Raw genomic sequence first — 18,532 nt, forward strand, 5'->3', positions numbered from 1 at the left:
GATTTTTTAACATTAAATTCAGCCAACAGCATGATGCCTTATGCCTGAGTGAGACTTCCCTAACACAGGTGTTTTCTCCATAAGGCACATTGCAGCCTTCTTGTGCTTCAGAACGCTAGACAACACCTCAGCACTGCAGTTGGACGCCATTTTAAATAGCAGCATCACCAATAAAAGACACAAAAATAGGAAAAATGTGTTACTAAATAGACTGGGATAAGGACACTTGGTTATGGTATGAGAACTGGATCAAAAGGCAGAGCATTGCATTGACTGACCTCAGCTGGGATATGCAGGTTGGGCAATTCAGATTTTTGCCCCTCTGTGCTTGTCCACAAATGACCATGAAAGCTTTTTAAGTATTGATTTGAAGGGGTTCAAGCAAATTAGTGAGTAGGTAAATTCGCAAATACAGAATCTGCAAATAATGAGGATTCATTATATTTCCTGTCAAGCCAAATGAAAAAAAAAAAAAAAGAGAGAGGGGTGGAAATACAAGATTAAATACTGGTAGCAAAATTATTCCAGAATAAGCTAGGATGGCTTTGTGATTTTTGTCGTACTGATCAACCACTTTAGCTTCCAACCTTTTCAAATAATCACAATTTAGATTGATTTAGAGGGCAAAGACATTTTTCCTAAAATTGTGTGTGTCTCAGTAAATACAAAGATACTTCCCTGAAATCTAGCTTGTGCCAAAGAACATCATGTAGAATCATCACTGAGGGTCGGGTTTTAATATTAAAGTGTTATACACTCTCAGTAGTTCAGTTTCTTTGTAGAAGTTTTGACTGTTAAATGAGTTGGGTTTTATTTTGTTTTTAATTTGATTTAATTTTTTTAAAAGATTTTTTATTTATTTATGTGACAGAGAGACAGCCAGGGAGAGAGGGAACACAGCAGGGGGAGTGGGAGAGGAAGAAGCAGGCTCATAGCGGAGGAGCCTGATGTGGGGCTCGATCCCGGAACGCCAGGATCACGCCCTGAGCCGAAGGCAGACGCTTTAACGACTGCACCACCCAGGCGCCCCGATTTAATTTTTTATACAGTGTTTTGAGGTCTATCAAGTCATTAGTTTCTATGGTTTTGTTTTGGTATATTGCAATTACGCTTTAAAAAAATGGTAATGATACTACAAGCTTGAGTGTGTATTGGAAACGGTTCCCATGTGACGCACTGGAAGCAAGTCACGCCAGGGGAGGGCTTCTCCCTGCCATTGCTGGACTGCGAGGCTCCCACCCGGAGTGCAGGCCATGTTGTATTTGGCGGGGACAAACTACTGCTCTTGATACATGCTTTCATGTTATCCAGAGTACTGGCGGTTGTTGGGGCGCCAAGCAGAAAAGCTTTTTCTTAAATCTGGAAGCTGGGTGTCATAAATATTTCAGGCTTTGTGGGCCAGATGGTCTCTGTGACATCCACCTTGCTCTGCTGTTTTTGTGTGAAGCTGCCCTAGATGATACACAGTTGAATGAACACTACTGCCTTACGATAAAACTTTATTTGTAGATAGTGAAATTTCAATTTCCTGTAATCCTCATGTATTGCTAAATACTATTTTTTTTTACTTTTTCCCACTGTTGAAAACTATAAAAACCATCCTTACTTTGTGGGTAACACAAAAACAGAGGTTGGGGCGGATTTGGCCAGTTGACTCTAGTTTGCTGACCCTTGTCTTAAAATTTATGTTGTTAAAACTGTGTCATATAACTGTTCCTTGTGTCTACATTTGTAGGTCAAGTAGATGGTTACTACATTCCTTACTTATTTTTTTGTTTGTTTGTTTATTTTTTGTTTATTTTTATTTTTTAAATAATAACATTTTTTATTATATTATGTTAGTCACCATACAGTACATCCCTAGTTTTTGATGTAAAGTTCCATGACTCATTAGTTGTGTATAACACCCAGTGCACCATGCAATACATGCCCTCCTTACTACCCATCACCAGCCTATCCCATTCCCCCACCCCCCCTCCCCTCTGAACCCCTCAGTTTGTTTCCCAGAGTCCATACATTCCTTACTTAAATCTGGAAGTAAAAATTTTAGAACATATATATGTGTGTGTGTGTGTGTGTGTGTGTGTGAATTAGAGGATATATTTGTGTATGTGTATGAATGCATGGTTGTTATTATATATATGTATGTGTGTGTATAGGTATGTATGTATGTATGTATAGGTCAGGCATATGTGTGTGTGTGTGTGTGTATTTTACATATATGTAGTCTCTAATGCCTACTAGTTAAAGCAGTTCAGTAAAGAGTCCAGACTTAGAAGTAAAATAGACCTAGAGTTACACCCTGACCCCGCAATGTACTAATTGTGTGATCTCAGAAAAATTACGTAATTACTTTCTGAGTCAGCCTTCTCATCCCTAAAAGGGAATTTACTTACTTACCTCAGGTGGTTGACTGGGGAAAATTACATAATATATGCAAAAGATACCTGAGACATAGATGAGTGCAATATATAAGTGGTTTTTAAATTTTTGAATTTTCCTAAAAGAAAAGACTTGATATGTTTCTTAAAGAGACCCAAACTTCACTTCTAATATAGACTTCCAGCGTATTCTGTCCTGTTTGATAAAGGTGAGCACGGGCGCATCTGTAAATCAGTTTGTTTCACTTTCTTTTCCTTTTCCAGTGGTGCTATTGGTGCTCTCATGTTATTACTTCTTTCCTCTGACCTCAGTCTTTTTGGCCCTCGACGCTGGCGTTGTCAGACATCCGAGGGACTCCTGCCGGGTTCTGCATACTCGTTATATTTCACTAGAGCAATACCTGTACTTTCAATAGAGTAGTTCCTTATTTGACAAAAACAGACAAAAATATTTTTGCTTTTGAAGCTTCCTTGGTAAGGGCACTGGCTAGAAAAAAGTACAAAATGGAAAACTTGCCAGATAACAAGAATTCAAGACAAGGAAACCTTTTTATGGGAGTCTAAAACCTGTTTTTTTTTTTTTTTAAGATTTCATTTATTTATTTGACAGAGACAGAGACAGCCAGCGAGAGAGGGAACACAGCAGGGGGAGTGGGAGAGGAAGAAGCAGGCTCATAGCGGAGGAGCCTGACGCAGGGCTCGATCCCATAACGCTGGGATCACGCCCTGAGCCGAAGGCAGACGCTTAACCGCTGTGCCACCCAGGCACCCCAAAACCTGTTTTTAAGAAACCTATTTAAAATAGGCCTCCTGTTCTGAGCTGGATGCCTCAACCCTCGTGTTTGTCAGAAGCAGCAGAGTGAATCTCTTACTGGTCAGATGTTCACATCAAGTTAGCAGTCAGTCTAATATCGTTCTATAGCACCTAAATTCAGGTATTTTCATTTAATCATATTTATTTCAAATAGTAAACTTTTCAGTATACATCAGGCCTACTTTTTTGTGGTATGTGTTGAAACATTTATATACTAAACTATAAACTTGATGAAGCAGCTAATAAGACTTGTACTCATAAGCTCTTTAACTGAAATTACAAAAAAGCGGTAGAAAATGGTCTTTTGAAAAACTTGCTTCACTTTTTGGAAAGAAGCATTGAAGTTATTGCTTCCAAACTTGCAACACATAATCCACCTTCTTAGGTATGATACCTAAATGTGTCATGTAACATTTTTACTGGTATATTGTATGTCAATACATGTGTGTGTGTGCAGTGTGTAGACACATGCCCATAAACTTACCTATGAAGATTATTTTGTCCTTTTTGTCTCTACAGTTAGAGAAACTAAGTTAAGTCAGTGCTGTAATCTGCCAAGCTTTTGAAGTTTATTTTCCAAAATTTCTAATTAACTGAATGGAGCAGTCCGTTGTTCTCTTGCTGAATTTGCAGTCAGATGCTTCTTGGTATCCCAGTTGGAAGACTGAGGGGAGCAGATAAAGTTTCAGAAATAAACCTGTGTTTGGTTCTTTTGTTGTGGCTTCTTTGGCAAGTAATCTTGCTGGGAATCTGAGTGCATGGCCTTGCTGCTGAGTCTCCCTGCCTCTGGTCCAGCAGGGACACTTGTAAGTCCTTTTGGGGGCATCTGTGAGTTTAATGAGCAGGCGGAGAATTAGGTTGAAGGTTGTGTTGGCTGTGTCAGAGGTGTCCTGGTTGGTTGGGTAAGGAAGGTGGAGAAAGATCACAGTCCTATGAGTTTTGTATTGTTCCCACCAGTTATTTGGCCATTGTCTTGTTCTGTTCATTCATTGTGTTCCCTATTTTGTTGGAACTAAAGCTTAAATTTCATAAATTTGTCTAATATTTGTTCGGATCCCTCTCAGAGCTTACAGTAAATATCCTATAAATAGTTGAACAATAGGATGCAGAATCTTTAAGTGTGAAACTTTGAGGGTCATAAATTCTGTGAATGTGATGGATGAAAAAAACAGGTTCAAAGGTTTTAGGGTGACTTATCGAGGTCTCTCATTTCTTCCTCTCCATTCTTTCTCTCCCATTCTTTCATAAGGCCGTGGTCCTGTATTGGTTTAAATGAAGTACTGTGCTTTAAATTTGCACACGGCAACTTCAAAAATAGATCCACATGAACATTTTTATATGTATAGTATATTCTAAGAGTTAGCATATCTCTTCAAATATAAGGATTGTTCCATTTTTATAAGAAGCTTCAACCCTTGTAGTCGATAAAATAAAAATATAGTTTGTTGTGAGAAGGACAATTTTGCATCTGTTCTGTTCATGATGCTTGTCACAGAACTTACACAGAGCTGGGAAGAAAGAGAACACTCTGTGGAGACTTGAATGAATGTATAAGAGGGAAGGAAGAGGAAGGGAGGTCATTTGGGAGGAAGGAAAGATGAATGAACATGTCTGGTTTTGGCTTTCAAGTACCCCTTTCATGACCAGGGCCATGGAGTTCTTGGGCAGCTGTGGTCATGGACATTGGTCTGTGCCGTGGCCTTTGTGACCAGCAACTGGCTGGGTCCTGTGCTGTCCGCTGTTGCTGTCTCCTCCCAGGGCCCCAGCTTTGAGGGCATCTGGAGGGCTCTTTCCCCTGCTTGCTCTCAGGGCTCATCTGCTTTTTGTTCTCTCATTTGTCCTCTTCTAGACCTCAGTAGGGAGATAAATATGCAAGATCCCATTGTAATAATATGTATGTATTCTTCCTTTCTTTGCATCATCAGTGAAAAAAAATATATACTTATGAACAGGACAAAGTTTTTTTGTTTGTTTTTGGTTTTGTTTTTTCATTTCTGTTCTACGTTGGGCCTCTCCTCTGCCCTGTGTGTCTCGTATTTCAGTGCGGTGGCTTCATGGCGGGGGGTCATCTAGTCTGGCAGGTGTTTCTGGGATGACTTCTTTTCTAGGGAGCCCCCTGAGCTTTTTCATTTTGGGCTCTGCTGACTGCTTTCTCCATTTTTACATCCACTGCACACACACAAATAATGCCGTCCTAGGGTTGAAGTATTTGTTCAGGCAATGTGTAGTAGTGAAAAGATCCGGAAAGACTGGGTTTTTAACAATTATTTTGTATCTGAATCTCTTTGTTCTTGAAATATTAATCCCTGAAGAATTTTTGCATGAACTAATAAATAAGATAATGTAGTGATATCTGCCCAGTATATATTCCGTATTATGCACTTAGTAAATGGTAATTTATAGTAACCTTTTTAAGTTAAAATTTTTGTGGAGATAATTATGAAGTCAGGCAGCAGTAAGAAATAATACAGATTCCTGTGTGCATAGTACCCAGTTTCCTCCAATGGTAACAGTTTGCAAAGGGAAAGTATAATATCACAACCAGGTTATTGACGTGGTTGAAATCTACAGAGCTTTTTCAGTTTCCCGGTTTTATTTGTACTTGTGCACGCATGTGTGTGTATTTAGTTCTATAATTTTTGTGTTTTTTTTTTTACTGTAGTAAAATACAAATAACATAAAATTTATCATCTTAATCATGTTTAAGTATACAGTTCAGTGGTATGAAATACCTTCTTAATGTTGTGCAACTATCACCAGCATCCATCTCCAGAGCTCTTTCCATCTTGTGCAACTGAAACTCTCCATCTGTAGAATAGTCACTTCCCATTCCCCCTCTCCTCATCCCCCGGCAACTATCGTTCTACTTTCTGTCTCTCTGGATTTGATTGTTCCAGGTAGCTTATATACATGGGGTCATATGGCGTTTGCCCTTCTGTGGCTGACTTATTTCACCCATCATAATGTCCTCCAGGTTTCTCCATGTCATAGCATGTGTTGGAATTTCCTTCCTTTTTAAGACTGAATAATAATCCATTGTATGTATTTACCCCATTTTGCTTGCCCTTGGTGGCTTCCGTGTTTTAGCTATTGCAAATAAAGCTGCTATGAGCTGTACAGTTTTATTACCTGAGGAGGTTTATGCATCCACCACTACAGTGAAAACCTTAAAGGTTCCAACATCACAAGGATTACTCACTTGTGTTGTCCTGTAACCACCCTCTGAGCCCTCGCAACCACTAATCTGCCCTCCCTTCAAAAATGTTGACTTATACAATGCTACATAAATGGAATCATACAGTATGTAATCTTTGTGATTGGCTTTTTTGCCCAGCGTAATCCTCTAGAGATCATCCTATCATCAGTAGTGATTCCCTTGGTTTCATTGAGTAGCAGTCCATGCTATGGCTGTACCACAGTCTTTTTTATCATTTACCGTTGAGTGCCATCTGAGCTGTTTCCAGGTTTTGGCTACTCTGAGTAAAGCTTCTCATTTGTGTAGATGTTTTTATAGGAATGAAACTTTTCGTTTCTCTAAGAGTGCAGTTGCTGGGTTGTTTTAAGACTTAACAAATTTATCTTGCATGAGCCACCGTCTCCTTGGTGATGCAGGTATGTGTAAATGGAGATGAAAATAATGTCATGTGGACCTTTTTAATAATAGCCTGATAAGAGACAACTTTAGACAATCATGTTAAGAACATTGATAACTTCTTAATGCTTCTTTTTTCTCCTTTAACCTCAATTTCTCTGAAGTGGCTCTACAATCTCAAAAATGTCATTCATTCTGAGAACTTCAGAGCCTATTGCCCTTCTTTTCTTGCCTTACTTTTCCTGTGATCAAACATTTGCTAAAGACCTCTTGATTTTACCACTGTAGAGATTTTTATGTCATTCTGCTCTTAATTCATACCTCTGCCATCTGAATTTCAGCAGCCACAGCTTTTTTATATTACTAATATAGTGTCTTCCCTGGAATCTCTACCCTATGAGAGGAGCCTCTGTAACCTGGTCACAGCTGACTTTTATAGCTGTAGGTCCCAATACTCCACTTCATGACCATGGCCATGTCTATCTCAGGGCCTTTGCACATGCCCAGGAAGAAGCCTTACTCTCTTTTCTCATTCATATTCAGCTGTTAGGAGAAATGCAACCTCCTCTCGGGAGGTCCTTTTGGTATATATTATTCCGTACCCTGTACTTTTCTTTCACAGCACTTATGGTAGTTTTTTTCATTTTAGTTGTATAAAACCCAGGGCCCCACATGGTTCAGCATGGTCATAGAATCCCCTCAAAGGAGTTGACCGGAAAATATATTCTCTTAAAGCAATTTAAGTCTCAACATTGTCTCTGGTAAATGACTTTAAGCCTCTGTCTTCCAAATAGTAGCTCTTAACCATGCTATTACTCCCTTACCAGGTGAATGTTGAGGTGGGATGCTATCTGACTCACCCCTTCCCTGAAAACTGGATTGGGATCTTTTCTATCTTTGTCATCTTAGAACCTGGAACATTGACTGGCAGATATCAGGCGCTCTACTGATGGTTGTTGGGAACATGAATGAATGAATGAATGAATGAACTACATGTCTTGTATGTAGGAGACTTTTGGTAAAACTCCGACAAAATGAGTGAATACTGTAAATCTTTCTTAATTTTCCAGGTGATTTTTGAAGTGATAACTTCTGGACATCAAGGCTACCTCGCTATTGATGAAGTGAAGGTGTTGGGACATCCATGCAGTAAGTTGCCACAACTCTTACACATTTGGGTCCATCACTGGGGACATATTTATGCTACAGGTTAAGAGAAGACACTGAAAGCTGGGGAGAAGTTATCTTGCCAGAAGAGTTCCTGACAAGTCTTTAGGTATTGCTTTGTTAGCCAGAAGTCCAAAAACATCTATTTCATGTGTCATTCATTGTATGTAATGAAGATTAGGAATGGGGACTAATGGGCTACTTTGATATAATCAGACATCCTTGCAGTGATCTGTGGATTTCCCTTTTAAATAGAAGAACAGGTTAAACATTGAGAATCTGTGCATTTTTCTGCTAAATTCAGTGTATTACTGGCCTACTTTAAAAGAATATGACCCCAGGGGCGCCTGGGTAGCACAGTCGTTAAGCGTCTGCCTTCGGCTCAGGGCGTGATCCCGGTGTTCCGGGATCAAGTCCCACATCGGGCTCCTCCGCTGGGAGCCTGCTTCTTCCTCTCCCACTCCCCCTGCTGTGCTCCCTCTCTCACTGGCTGTCTCTGTCAAATAAATAAATAAAATCTTTAAAAAAAAAAAAAAAAAAAAAGAATATGACCCCAAACAGGTCTGGGATCTGTGAAATACAACAAATCTACCTAAATCACTTAGAGATTCCAGAAATGGCCTGCTCTTCATCTTTTAAAAATTAATACTTTAAAAATTCCAATGAGTGATAAACACACACTTTTCTTTTTTACTGTTCAGTATCAACACCTATTAACAGGCTGTCATATTTGTATCTGAACCATTGTCATTAAATCAAAATAAAAAATTACATGTAGCCAGTCCTGTTTCTCCCCTGCCTCCTCTGGGGCCACCACTGGGATGAGCTTGCTGCTGCCCCCTCCATCTGTAAGGTTCATATTCCACAAGCAGTAGAAACAGATGTAGCTGTTTTAAGCAGAAAAGCTTTGTATAGAAAGGGAATTAGTGACAAATAGAATCACGGGGCACATCGGTGATCTAGGCTCCAGTGATGGGTGGGAGCCAAAAGGGAGACTCTGCAGCCAGAACCACGGTGACTGCTATGCCCGAGGGGCCATCCATAGGGCAGGGGTGCTGCAACCTTGCCACCTGCCGGAATATTTGTCACCGTCTCTGTACCTTTGCCTCCCCGGCCTTAGACTCAAGACCTCGAGTGGGATTGTCAGGGTTGGCAAGCTAGAACTTGTGCTCATTCCCTTGCTAGCGATCGGGGTCATCTAGGCAAGCCCACTGTGGCTTTTTCGCCTTCTATCCTGGGAGTCAGGCCAAGACTTTTACCAAAAAACATACAATGGGGCATTTCCCAACCCCAGAATAGTACTTTGAGAGCTTAACAACCAAAATGCTGCAGATGTCTGTGTGTGGGCATGCGTGTACATGTGTGTGCATGTGTGTGGGGATGCATGTAGGTGTGCTTTTCCCCATAATCACTATGTGATTCACAAAAAAAGTAAGAAAGTAATGTTTCCCTTTTGTAAATTCTAATGAATAGTATCCAGCTCTCCAGATTACTCTGTATATTTTTTCTCCACTTAGCATTATGTTTTTAAGGTCAATCCATGATATTCTATCATAGGAATATATTATATTTTATTTCTCTATTCTTCCTTGAACATTTAGCTTTTTCCCCCAGTTGTTCTTCATGACAAACACGGCTGCAGTGAACATCCGTGGGCGTGCCTCGGTGCAATGTACAAGACCCTCAGTAGGGCATATTCTTAGAAGCAGGATTGCTGGGATGTAGGGTAGAAACACTTTTAGTTTTACTAGATGCTGCCAAATTTCTATGAAAAGTGTCTGAACCAGTTTATAGTCCCACCAGCAATGCATGGGAGTTTTATTTTCCTTATATCCTTGCCCAGAATTGATATTGTCAGACTTTAAATCTTTGGCCATGTGAGGGAAGGCAGCCTGCTTTATTTTTAGGGTCCCCAGCATGAAGGAGAGACTAGCTGGTTCATACATTCCTGGATTTCTGCCGATGGTCCCTACCCACATTCCTGAGAAAGTGGTTATACCTGCAATGATATTAAAGATACACACATTTGCAGAAGTGTCTCTGCTTTTATTGCCTGGATTGAAGAGATCATGAGCTCATTCCCTGTGGTAGTTACTGAGAGCCTTTGTGGTCGTCATCTGACGAGGGTATCATGGCACAGTCATCTGATTCCATCCAGAGTGATTTTGCTCTCCCTGAGATCTTTCTCTGGTGCTCAGAGCTTGCCACAACACCAAAGTTCAAACACCGCAATCATCTTGCTCCTTACTGAGGCAGACATTACTTCTGTAACACATCGCATTTGCCTTCCTTCTGTCAGCAGGACTGGTGAGTTCAAGAAGAATTTCTCCCCTTTTTTTCTGAAAAGGCAGGAAAACGAACAATGCTGTACCTAATTGGAACAGCAGGGCAAATTTAGGAAGCAGAATATAATTACCTGGTTGGAACTTGGCCAGATCCTCAGAGTAATAGCCTTGGGCTTGGAAAAATGCCATGGGGTCTTCTAATGTACATAAATGATCCCACCTCCGATTCACCTCTTATCAGGAGGTTAAAGAAAATAGAGGAATGATGCATGCCTACTATGTGCTGAGCGCTCCCATTACTCAAAGCAACCATCGCCCCAAGACAGATGTTTTTGCCGCCGTGCTGCAGATGCAGAGGATGAGGCCAAGTTTGCAGGGGTCCGTCCTGCTGTCTGTCCAGGGTTTGCTCTACATCTGGCCATCTGCCAACAAAGTAGCTCCTGATGCGTGGCTCCTCCCATTCCGCAGGATTTGAGTCATTGTCTTCAGTAAGATACAAAGGCGTACTTAATGCTTGTCCTTCTATCAGAGCCTCCCGAAATGTGTCTCCTGCAGTTCTGTTCATTCCTTCCAAGCTCAGCTGCCTGTAGCCACAGACATGGTGTTTATGGTCTCTCCTTTGGAGAATACTGGTGCCGATACCTAATTGGCTTTGCAAACTGCTCTTAAGAGACACAGAATTGCAAAATGGGCTCTCTACCAGGGTGATGTATGGTACAACAGCATTTTGAACTGTAAGCTTTAAATGGTTTTGATGATGGCCCTTCTGTAGTTATTTTTTCCTGAACCTCTAAGTTTATGGGGAAAACATGCAAATAAAGATTTTAAAGAAGGCAATAGCTTGGTCTTAAAATGTAAAGCTTTGCAGGTAATATTTTAAGGGATTTCCCAGCAATATTTCTGAATAATAATCAATTATTTTGAAATCATGATGGTCATTAGATTTAAATCATAAGGGAGCATAAATATTGCATATCTAAAACTACGCTTTCCAAAAAGATGCAAAACTGCTGAACTTATTTACTTCCCTCTAAAGGCTCCTGTTTCGATTCATATAGGTTTACAAGTAGGCATTTCAACATTTTTTTTAAAGTACTTGTTCTGTTAAGAGTATACAGTTGCTCATAAAATTGATTTTAATGTCGTGACAATAAAATGCAGGATCAGCATGAAATGTGGATATGGCTGTGCGGAACCAGCAGCTCGATGGCTTAAGCCCCCTTCTAATGAACACAGATAATTTTCGTATTTGGTATGCACACTCAAAATATATTTTGAATTTGGTTCAGTAATCCTAGTAGGAGAACCTGAAGAAGCATTTTGTCAGCTTCATAATGTCTCCTATTTTTAAGCAGGTTATAAGCTATGCATGTATGGGTGTTTCTGTTATCACCTTGTAATGCTGGCATGTATCTTTATGTCTTACAAGCCATGCAGCATTTTAACAGGTTTATTGAGAAATAATTCATGTTATCATACAATTCACCCACTTAAAGTGTACAATTCAGTGTTTTTAGTATATTTACAGAGTTAGTGAAACCATCACCATAATCAACTTTAGAATATTTTCATCACCCCTTAAAGAAACCCTGTACCCACTCTTGCGTCAAGTCTCCATTCCCTTGGCCTCTGCCCCGTAGGCAATTACTAATCTACTTTCTGTCTCTATAGCTTTGCTTGTTTTCTCAGAGTTCATTTAAATGGAATCATACAGTACATGGTCTTTTCTGTCTGGCTTCTTTCACTTCCCACAACATTCTGTGGTTCATCCATGTTCTAGACTGTCAATACTTCATTCCTGAAGCTGCGAAATAGTCCATTGTATGACATACTTCAGGTTCTTTACGCGTTCATCAACTGGTGGAGGTTTGAGTCGTTTCTAATTTGAGGCTATTGGGAATAACACTGTGACGAACATTTCTGTTACAGGGTTTTGCGTGGACATTCGTTTTCAATTCTTTTGGAATCATACTTAGAAGGGGGGTTACTGGGTCACAGAATATGTTTAGCATTTTGGGTGACACTGAAATTTTTTATCAAACTGGCTGCACCATTTTACATTCTGAGGAGCAGGGGTTCTTGCCAATATTTGTCATTTGTCTTTTTTTTTCTTTTTTTTTTTTTTTTTACCTCCATGGCTTTGAAGTGGTATTTCTTTGTGGTTTTGATTCCCTAATGGCTAATTACGTGAAGCTTCTTTTTGTCTGTTTATTGGCCACTTATGTACCTTTTTAAAGAAATGACTATTTAGATTTTTCCCCATTTCTAATTGAGTTATTTATCTTTTCTCCTTAGTTTTATTGAGAAATAATTGACATACATCACTGTAAAAGTTTAAGGCATCAGCATGGTGGTTTGATACACATTTATTATGAGATGATCACCACGATAGGTTCAGCTAGCATCCATCTTCTCATATAGATACAATAAAAAGATACAAAGAAAAAGAAAACAAATGTTCCCCTTGTGATGACAGCTCATAGGATTTACTTCCTTAACTTCTCTGTGTATCACACAGCAGGGAGAGCTAGTCATCGTGTTGTACCTCACATCCCTAGTATTTATTTATAACTGGAAGTTTGTTCCTTTTGACCACTTTCCTCCCTTTCACCTCCCTTTCAGCTCCTCCTCTGGTTACTACAAGTCTGATCTCTTTTTCTATGAGTTTTTTTTCTTGTTTGTTTGTTTCCTTTTAGATTCCATATGTAAATGAAATCGTACAGTATTGGTCTTTCTCTGACTTATTTCACTTAGCGTAATGCCCTTGAGGTCCATCCATGTTGTCACAAGTGATAGAATTTCCTTGTGTTTTATAACTGAATAATATTCCATTGTATATATGTTCCACAACTTCTTTATCCACTTATCAGTTGATAGAAACTTAAGCTGTTTCCATGTATTGGCTGTCGTAAATAACGCTGCTGTGAACACGAGGGTGCAGATATCTCTTCCAGTTAGTGTTTTCAGTACCTTTGGACAAATTGCTAGAAGCAGAATTGTTGGATCATAAGGTAGCTCTATTTTTATTTTTTTTTGAGGACCCTCCATACTGTTTTCCAGTGGCTGCACCAATTTACATTCCCATCAGTATTGCCTTTTCGCCACATCAATACTGGTATGTGTTACCTCTTGAATTTTTTTTTAATTTATACATTTGACAGAGAGAGACAGCCAGTGAGAGAGGGAACACAAGCAGGGGGAGTGGGAGAGGAAGAAACAGGCTCCCAGCGGAGGAGCCCGATGTGGGGCTCGATCCCGGAACGCCGGGATCACGCCCTGAGCCGAAGGCAGACGCCTAACAACTGCGCCACCCAGGCGCCCCACCTCTTGTATTTTTGATGCTGGTCCTTCTAACAGGCATGAGGTGATATCTCATTGTGGTTTTAATTTGCATTTCTCTAATGACTAGTGATGTTGAGCATCTTTTGTTTTCATGCACCTATTGATCTTTCATATATTTTGAAGAGATATCTATTCAGGTCCTTTGTCCATTTTTTAATTAGGTTATTGTCATTTTTTTGCTATTAAGTTGTATGAGTTTTTTTTATACAGTTTGGATATTAAACCTCGTCATATATATGGTTTACAAATATTTTTCCCATTCCATAAGGTTGTCATTTCACTTCATTGATAGCTTATTTTGTTGAGCAGAAGTTTTCAGTTCGATGTAGTCTCACATGTTTAATTTTTGTTCTTTTCTTGTGCTTTAGGTGTCATATCTAAAGAGTGATTATTAAGATCCATGCCAAGGAGCTGTATTCCTTTGTTTCTGTCTCGGAGTTTCAGGTTTCAGGTCTCACATTTAAGTCTTTAATCCATTTCAAATTAATTTCTGTGTATGGTATAAGATACGGGTCAGATTTCATTCTTATACATGTGAATATCCATTTATCCCAGTTCCATTATTGAAAATACTGTCTTTTTTCCATTGAGTATTGACTTCCTTTTTTAAAATCAGTTGACTGTGTATGCTGGGTATATTTCTGGGCTCTCAATTCTGTTCCATTCGTCTGTTTCTCTGTTTTTATGCCAGTACCATGCCATTTTGATGACTATAGATTTATAGTGTAGCTTGAAATCAAGAAATGTGGTGCCTCCTGCTTTGTTCTTTCTCAGGATTGCTCTGGATATTCAGGGTCTTTTGCGGTTCCATATAAGTTTTAGGAGTGTTTTTTTTTTTTTTTTCTACTCCTTAAAGAAAATGCTACTGGAATCTCAGTAACATTTGCACTGAATCTATAGATGGCTTTTGGTAGTATCGACATTTTAAAAATATTAATTCTTGGGATGCCTGGATGGCTCAGTCAGTTGAGTGTCTGCCTTTGGCTCGGGTCATCATCCCAGGGTCCTGGGATTAAGCCTGGCCTCAGGCTCCCTTCTCAGTGGGGAGTCTGCTTCTCCCTCTCCCTCTGACCCTTCCCTCTGTTTGTGCTCTCACTCTGTCACTTAAAAGAGTAAATTAAAAAATCTTTAAAACATAATAAAAGTAGAGCTACCTTACAACCCAGCAATTGCCTACTAGGTATTTACCCCAAAGATACAGATGTAGTGAAAAGAAACGGTGCATGCACCCCACATTCATAGCAGCAATGTCCACAATAGCCAAACCGTGGAAGGAGCCGAGATGCCCTTCGACAGATGAATGGATAAAGCAGATGTGGTCCATATATACAGTGCAGTATTACTCAGCCATCAGAAAGGATGAATACCAGCCATTCGCATCAACGTGGATAGAACTGGAGGAGCTCAGGCTGAGTGAAATTAAGTCAAGCAGAGAAGGACAATTATATGGTTTCACTAATATGTGGAACATAAGGAATAGCATGGAAGACCACAGGGGAAGGGAAGGAAAACTGGACAGGAAGAAATCAGAGAGGGAGATTAACCATGAGAGCCTCTGGACTCCAGAAAACAAACTGGGGATTACAGAGGGGAGAGGGGTGAAGGGATAGGATAACAGAGTGATGGGTATTAAGGAGGGCACGTGTTGTGATGAGCACTGGGTGATATACGCAGCTAATGAATTGTCGAACACTACATCAGAAACTAATGATATACTATATTCTGGCTAACTGAACATAATAAAAAATAATTAAAAATAATAAAAAATAAAAATATTAATTTACAGTCTATGAACACGGGCTACCTTGCCATTTATTTGTATTTTCTAAAATTTTTTTCATCAGTGTCTTATAGTTTTCAGTGTAGAGAGCTTTCACCTCCTTAGCTAAATTTATCCCTGTGTATTGTATTGATTTTGATGCTATTGTAAATGAGATTGATTGCTTTATTTCTTTTTCAGAAAATTTGTTGTCAGTGTATAGAAATACTACTCAATTTTATATGTTAATTTTGTACTCTGGGACTTTACTGGATTCATTGATGTAATAGTTTTTTTGTTGAGTCTTTAGCTTTTCTTCTATATAAAATATGTTATCTGCAAATAAGGATAGTTTTCTTTCTTTCTTTCTTTCTTTCTTTCTTTCTTTCTCTCTCTCTCTCTCTCTCTCTCTCTCTCTCTCTCCCTCCCTCTCCCTCTCCCTCTCCCTCTCTCTCTCTCTCTCTCTCTCATTCTGATAACTTTTATTTCTTTTTCTTGTCTGATTGCCCTACTTAAGACTTCTAGAACTGTGTTGACCAGAAGTGGTGAAAATGGCAATCTTGTCTTACTCTAATCTTAGAGGAAAAGCTTTCAACATTTCACCATTTGGTGTAGTATTATCTGTGGGCTTGTCATATGTGACCTTTATTGTGCTGACATATGTTCCTTCTATGTATAATTTGTTCAGAGTTGTTATCATGAATGGATATTGAATTTTGTCCATTGCTTTTTCTGCATCTATTGAGATGATCATATGATTCTTTTTCTTCATTCTATTAATGTGAAACAATCATATTGATTGATTTGCATATGTTAAACTACCCTTGCATCCTAGGAATAAATTTCCCGTGATCAAGGTGTATGATCCTTTTAATGTGCTGCTGAATTGGTTTGCCAATATTTTATTGAGAATGTTTTCATCTACAGTCATCAGGGATCCTGGCCTGTAGTTGTTTCCTTTTGTTTTGTTTTTAGTAGCATTCTTTTCTAGTTTTAGTATCAGGAAAATGCTGGATTCATAAAATGAGTTTGGGACTATTTCCTCCTCTTCTATTTTGTAGAAGAGTCTGAGAAGGATTGGTGTTAATTCTTCCTTAAATGTTTGGTAAAATTCAGTGGTGAAGCCCTTTAGTCCTGGGCTTTTCTTCGTTGAGAGATTTTTGGTTAACGGATTCATCTCCTTACTCATAATTGGTCTATTAAAATTTTCTATTTCTTCAGGAATTAGTCTTGGTAAGCTCTATGTTTCTATGAATTTTTTTCCATTTCTTCTAGGTTGTTTAGTTTGTTGGCATAAAAGTTTTTCTTGCATAAAAGTTGTTTTTGGTAGCCTCCTATAACCCTTCGAATTACTGTGGTATCAGTTGTAATGTCTCCTATTTCATTTACAATTTGTTGCTTTGGGTCCGCTCTTTTTTAACTTGGTTAGTCTACCTAAGTATTTGTCAATTTTGTTTATCTTTTGAAAGAACGAACTCTTAGTTTAGCTAATCTTTTCTAATGTTTTCTGTTCTTTGTTTTTTCTGCTCTAATCTTTGTTGTTTCCTTTTTTCTGCTAACTTTGGGCTCAGTTTGTTCTTTTTCTAGTTCTTTAAGATGTAGAGTTAGGTTGTATATTTAGGATCCTTTTTGCTTCTTAAGTAGACATATATGGCTACGAAGCTCCCTCTTAGAACTACTTTTGCTGCATCCCACACGTTCTGATATTTTGTTTTTCCATTTTTGTTTATCTAAAGAAATCTTTTCTCCCCTTTAATGTTTCTTTGATCCATTTGTTGTTCAGGAGGGAGTAGTTTAATTTCCATGTGTTCATGAATTTTCCAGTTTTCGTCTTGTTATTGATTTCCAGTTTCATTCCGTTGTGGTCAGAAAAGATTCTTAGTACCATTTCAATCTTTTTAAATTGGCTAAGACTTGTTTTGTGGCTTAACATATGGTCTATCCTAGAAAATAATCTGTGTATGCTTGAGAAGAATGTATATTCTGCTGTTGTTGGATAGAATGTTTTATGTATGCTTGTTAGGTCTGTTTGGTCTATAGTGTTGTGCAAGTCTGCTGTTTCCTTAATGATTCTGTGACCACATGCTCTGTCCATTGTTGAGAGTGGGGTGTTAAAATCCCCAACTATTATTATGTTACTGTTTATTTCTCCTTTTGTTTCTAGAAGTTTTTGCTTTTGTATGTCGCTGCTTCACCATGGTGTACATACATCTTCTTGTTACTTCTAATTTTTATAGCTCCTTGATGTAGTAGGCCCCTTTGTCATTACATAATGACTTTCTTTGCCTCGTTTTATCATTTTTAACTTAAAGTCTGTCTTGTCTAAGTATAGTTACTCCTGATTTTCTTTTCTTTTTCTTTCTTTTTCTTTTCCTTTTTCTTTTTTCTTTGGTTACCATTTGCTTGAAATGTCTTTTTCCATCTCTTCACTCTCATCGTATGCGTGTCTTTTTTTTTTTTTCCATGTTCAGCTAGCCAACATATAGTACGTCATTAGTTTTTGATGTAGTGTTAAATGATTCATTAGTTGTGTATAACATCCAGGGCTATGTGTGTCCTTAAGGCTAAAGTGCTTCTCTTGTAGGCAGCACGTTGTTGGATCTTGTTTTTGTTTTTTATCTTTTCAGACATTCTGTGTCTTTTAATCCATTTATATTTATTGTAACTATTGACAGGAAAGAACTATTTCCATTTTGTTAATTTCTTTCTGGTTGCTTTGTAGATCTATTTTTCCTTGTTTCTGATTCTGGTGTCATTTTTGTGTGTTTCGATGTTTTTGGTTTTAATATGCTTTGACTTCTTTGTTTTGCTCTTTCGTGAATTACTACAAAATTTTTCTATATAATTCCCATAAAGCTTACATAAAATATCTTAAACTTACAGCACCCTATTTTAAACTGACAACAACTTACCTTTAATAGAATTTGGAAGCTTTACAATTTTACATCTCCTCCTCCTCATACTTTAGGTTATCACAAATAGGTTCTGTTGTTAAAATTTATATGTTTTTTATATTGTGTAACTAACAACAGATCATTCTATTTATAGTTATTTTTACTATATTTTTTTAAATAACTTTTAGAGCTGTAAATGAGTTATGTACCACTATTACCATATTGCAAAATCTAACTATGACTATAAATTTACCATTACCAGTGAGATTTATCCCACCTTTTTATATTTTTATGATGT

General features: G+C 38.4%; 1 protein-coding gene across 4 annotated transcripts in view; it reads left to right on the plus strand.

Annotated features, from left to right (window-relative positions):
* Positions 1-18,532, plus strand: part of PTPRM (protein tyrosine phosphatase receptor type M) — a 745,411-nt gene that overhangs the window by 302,666 nt on the left and 424,213 nt on the right. For all 4 annotated transcript variants that reach the window (XM_087869969.1, XM_087869970.1, XM_045781827.2 and 1 more), the window contains exon 4: positions 7,858-7,936. In XM_087869969.1, coding sequence (XP_087726095.1) covers positions 7,858-7,936 — 79 coding nt within the window. The remainder of the gene's footprint in view (positions 1-7,857; positions 7,937-18,532) is intronic.

The sequence above is a fragment of the Ursus americanus genome, chromosome 19, assembly GCF_024610735.1.
Source record: "Ursus americanus isolate L20-20 chromosome 19, mUrsAme1.1.p, whole genome shotgun sequence".
Taxonomy (NCBI): domain Eukaryota; kingdom Metazoa; phylum Chordata; class Mammalia; order Carnivora; family Ursidae; genus Ursus; species Ursus americanus.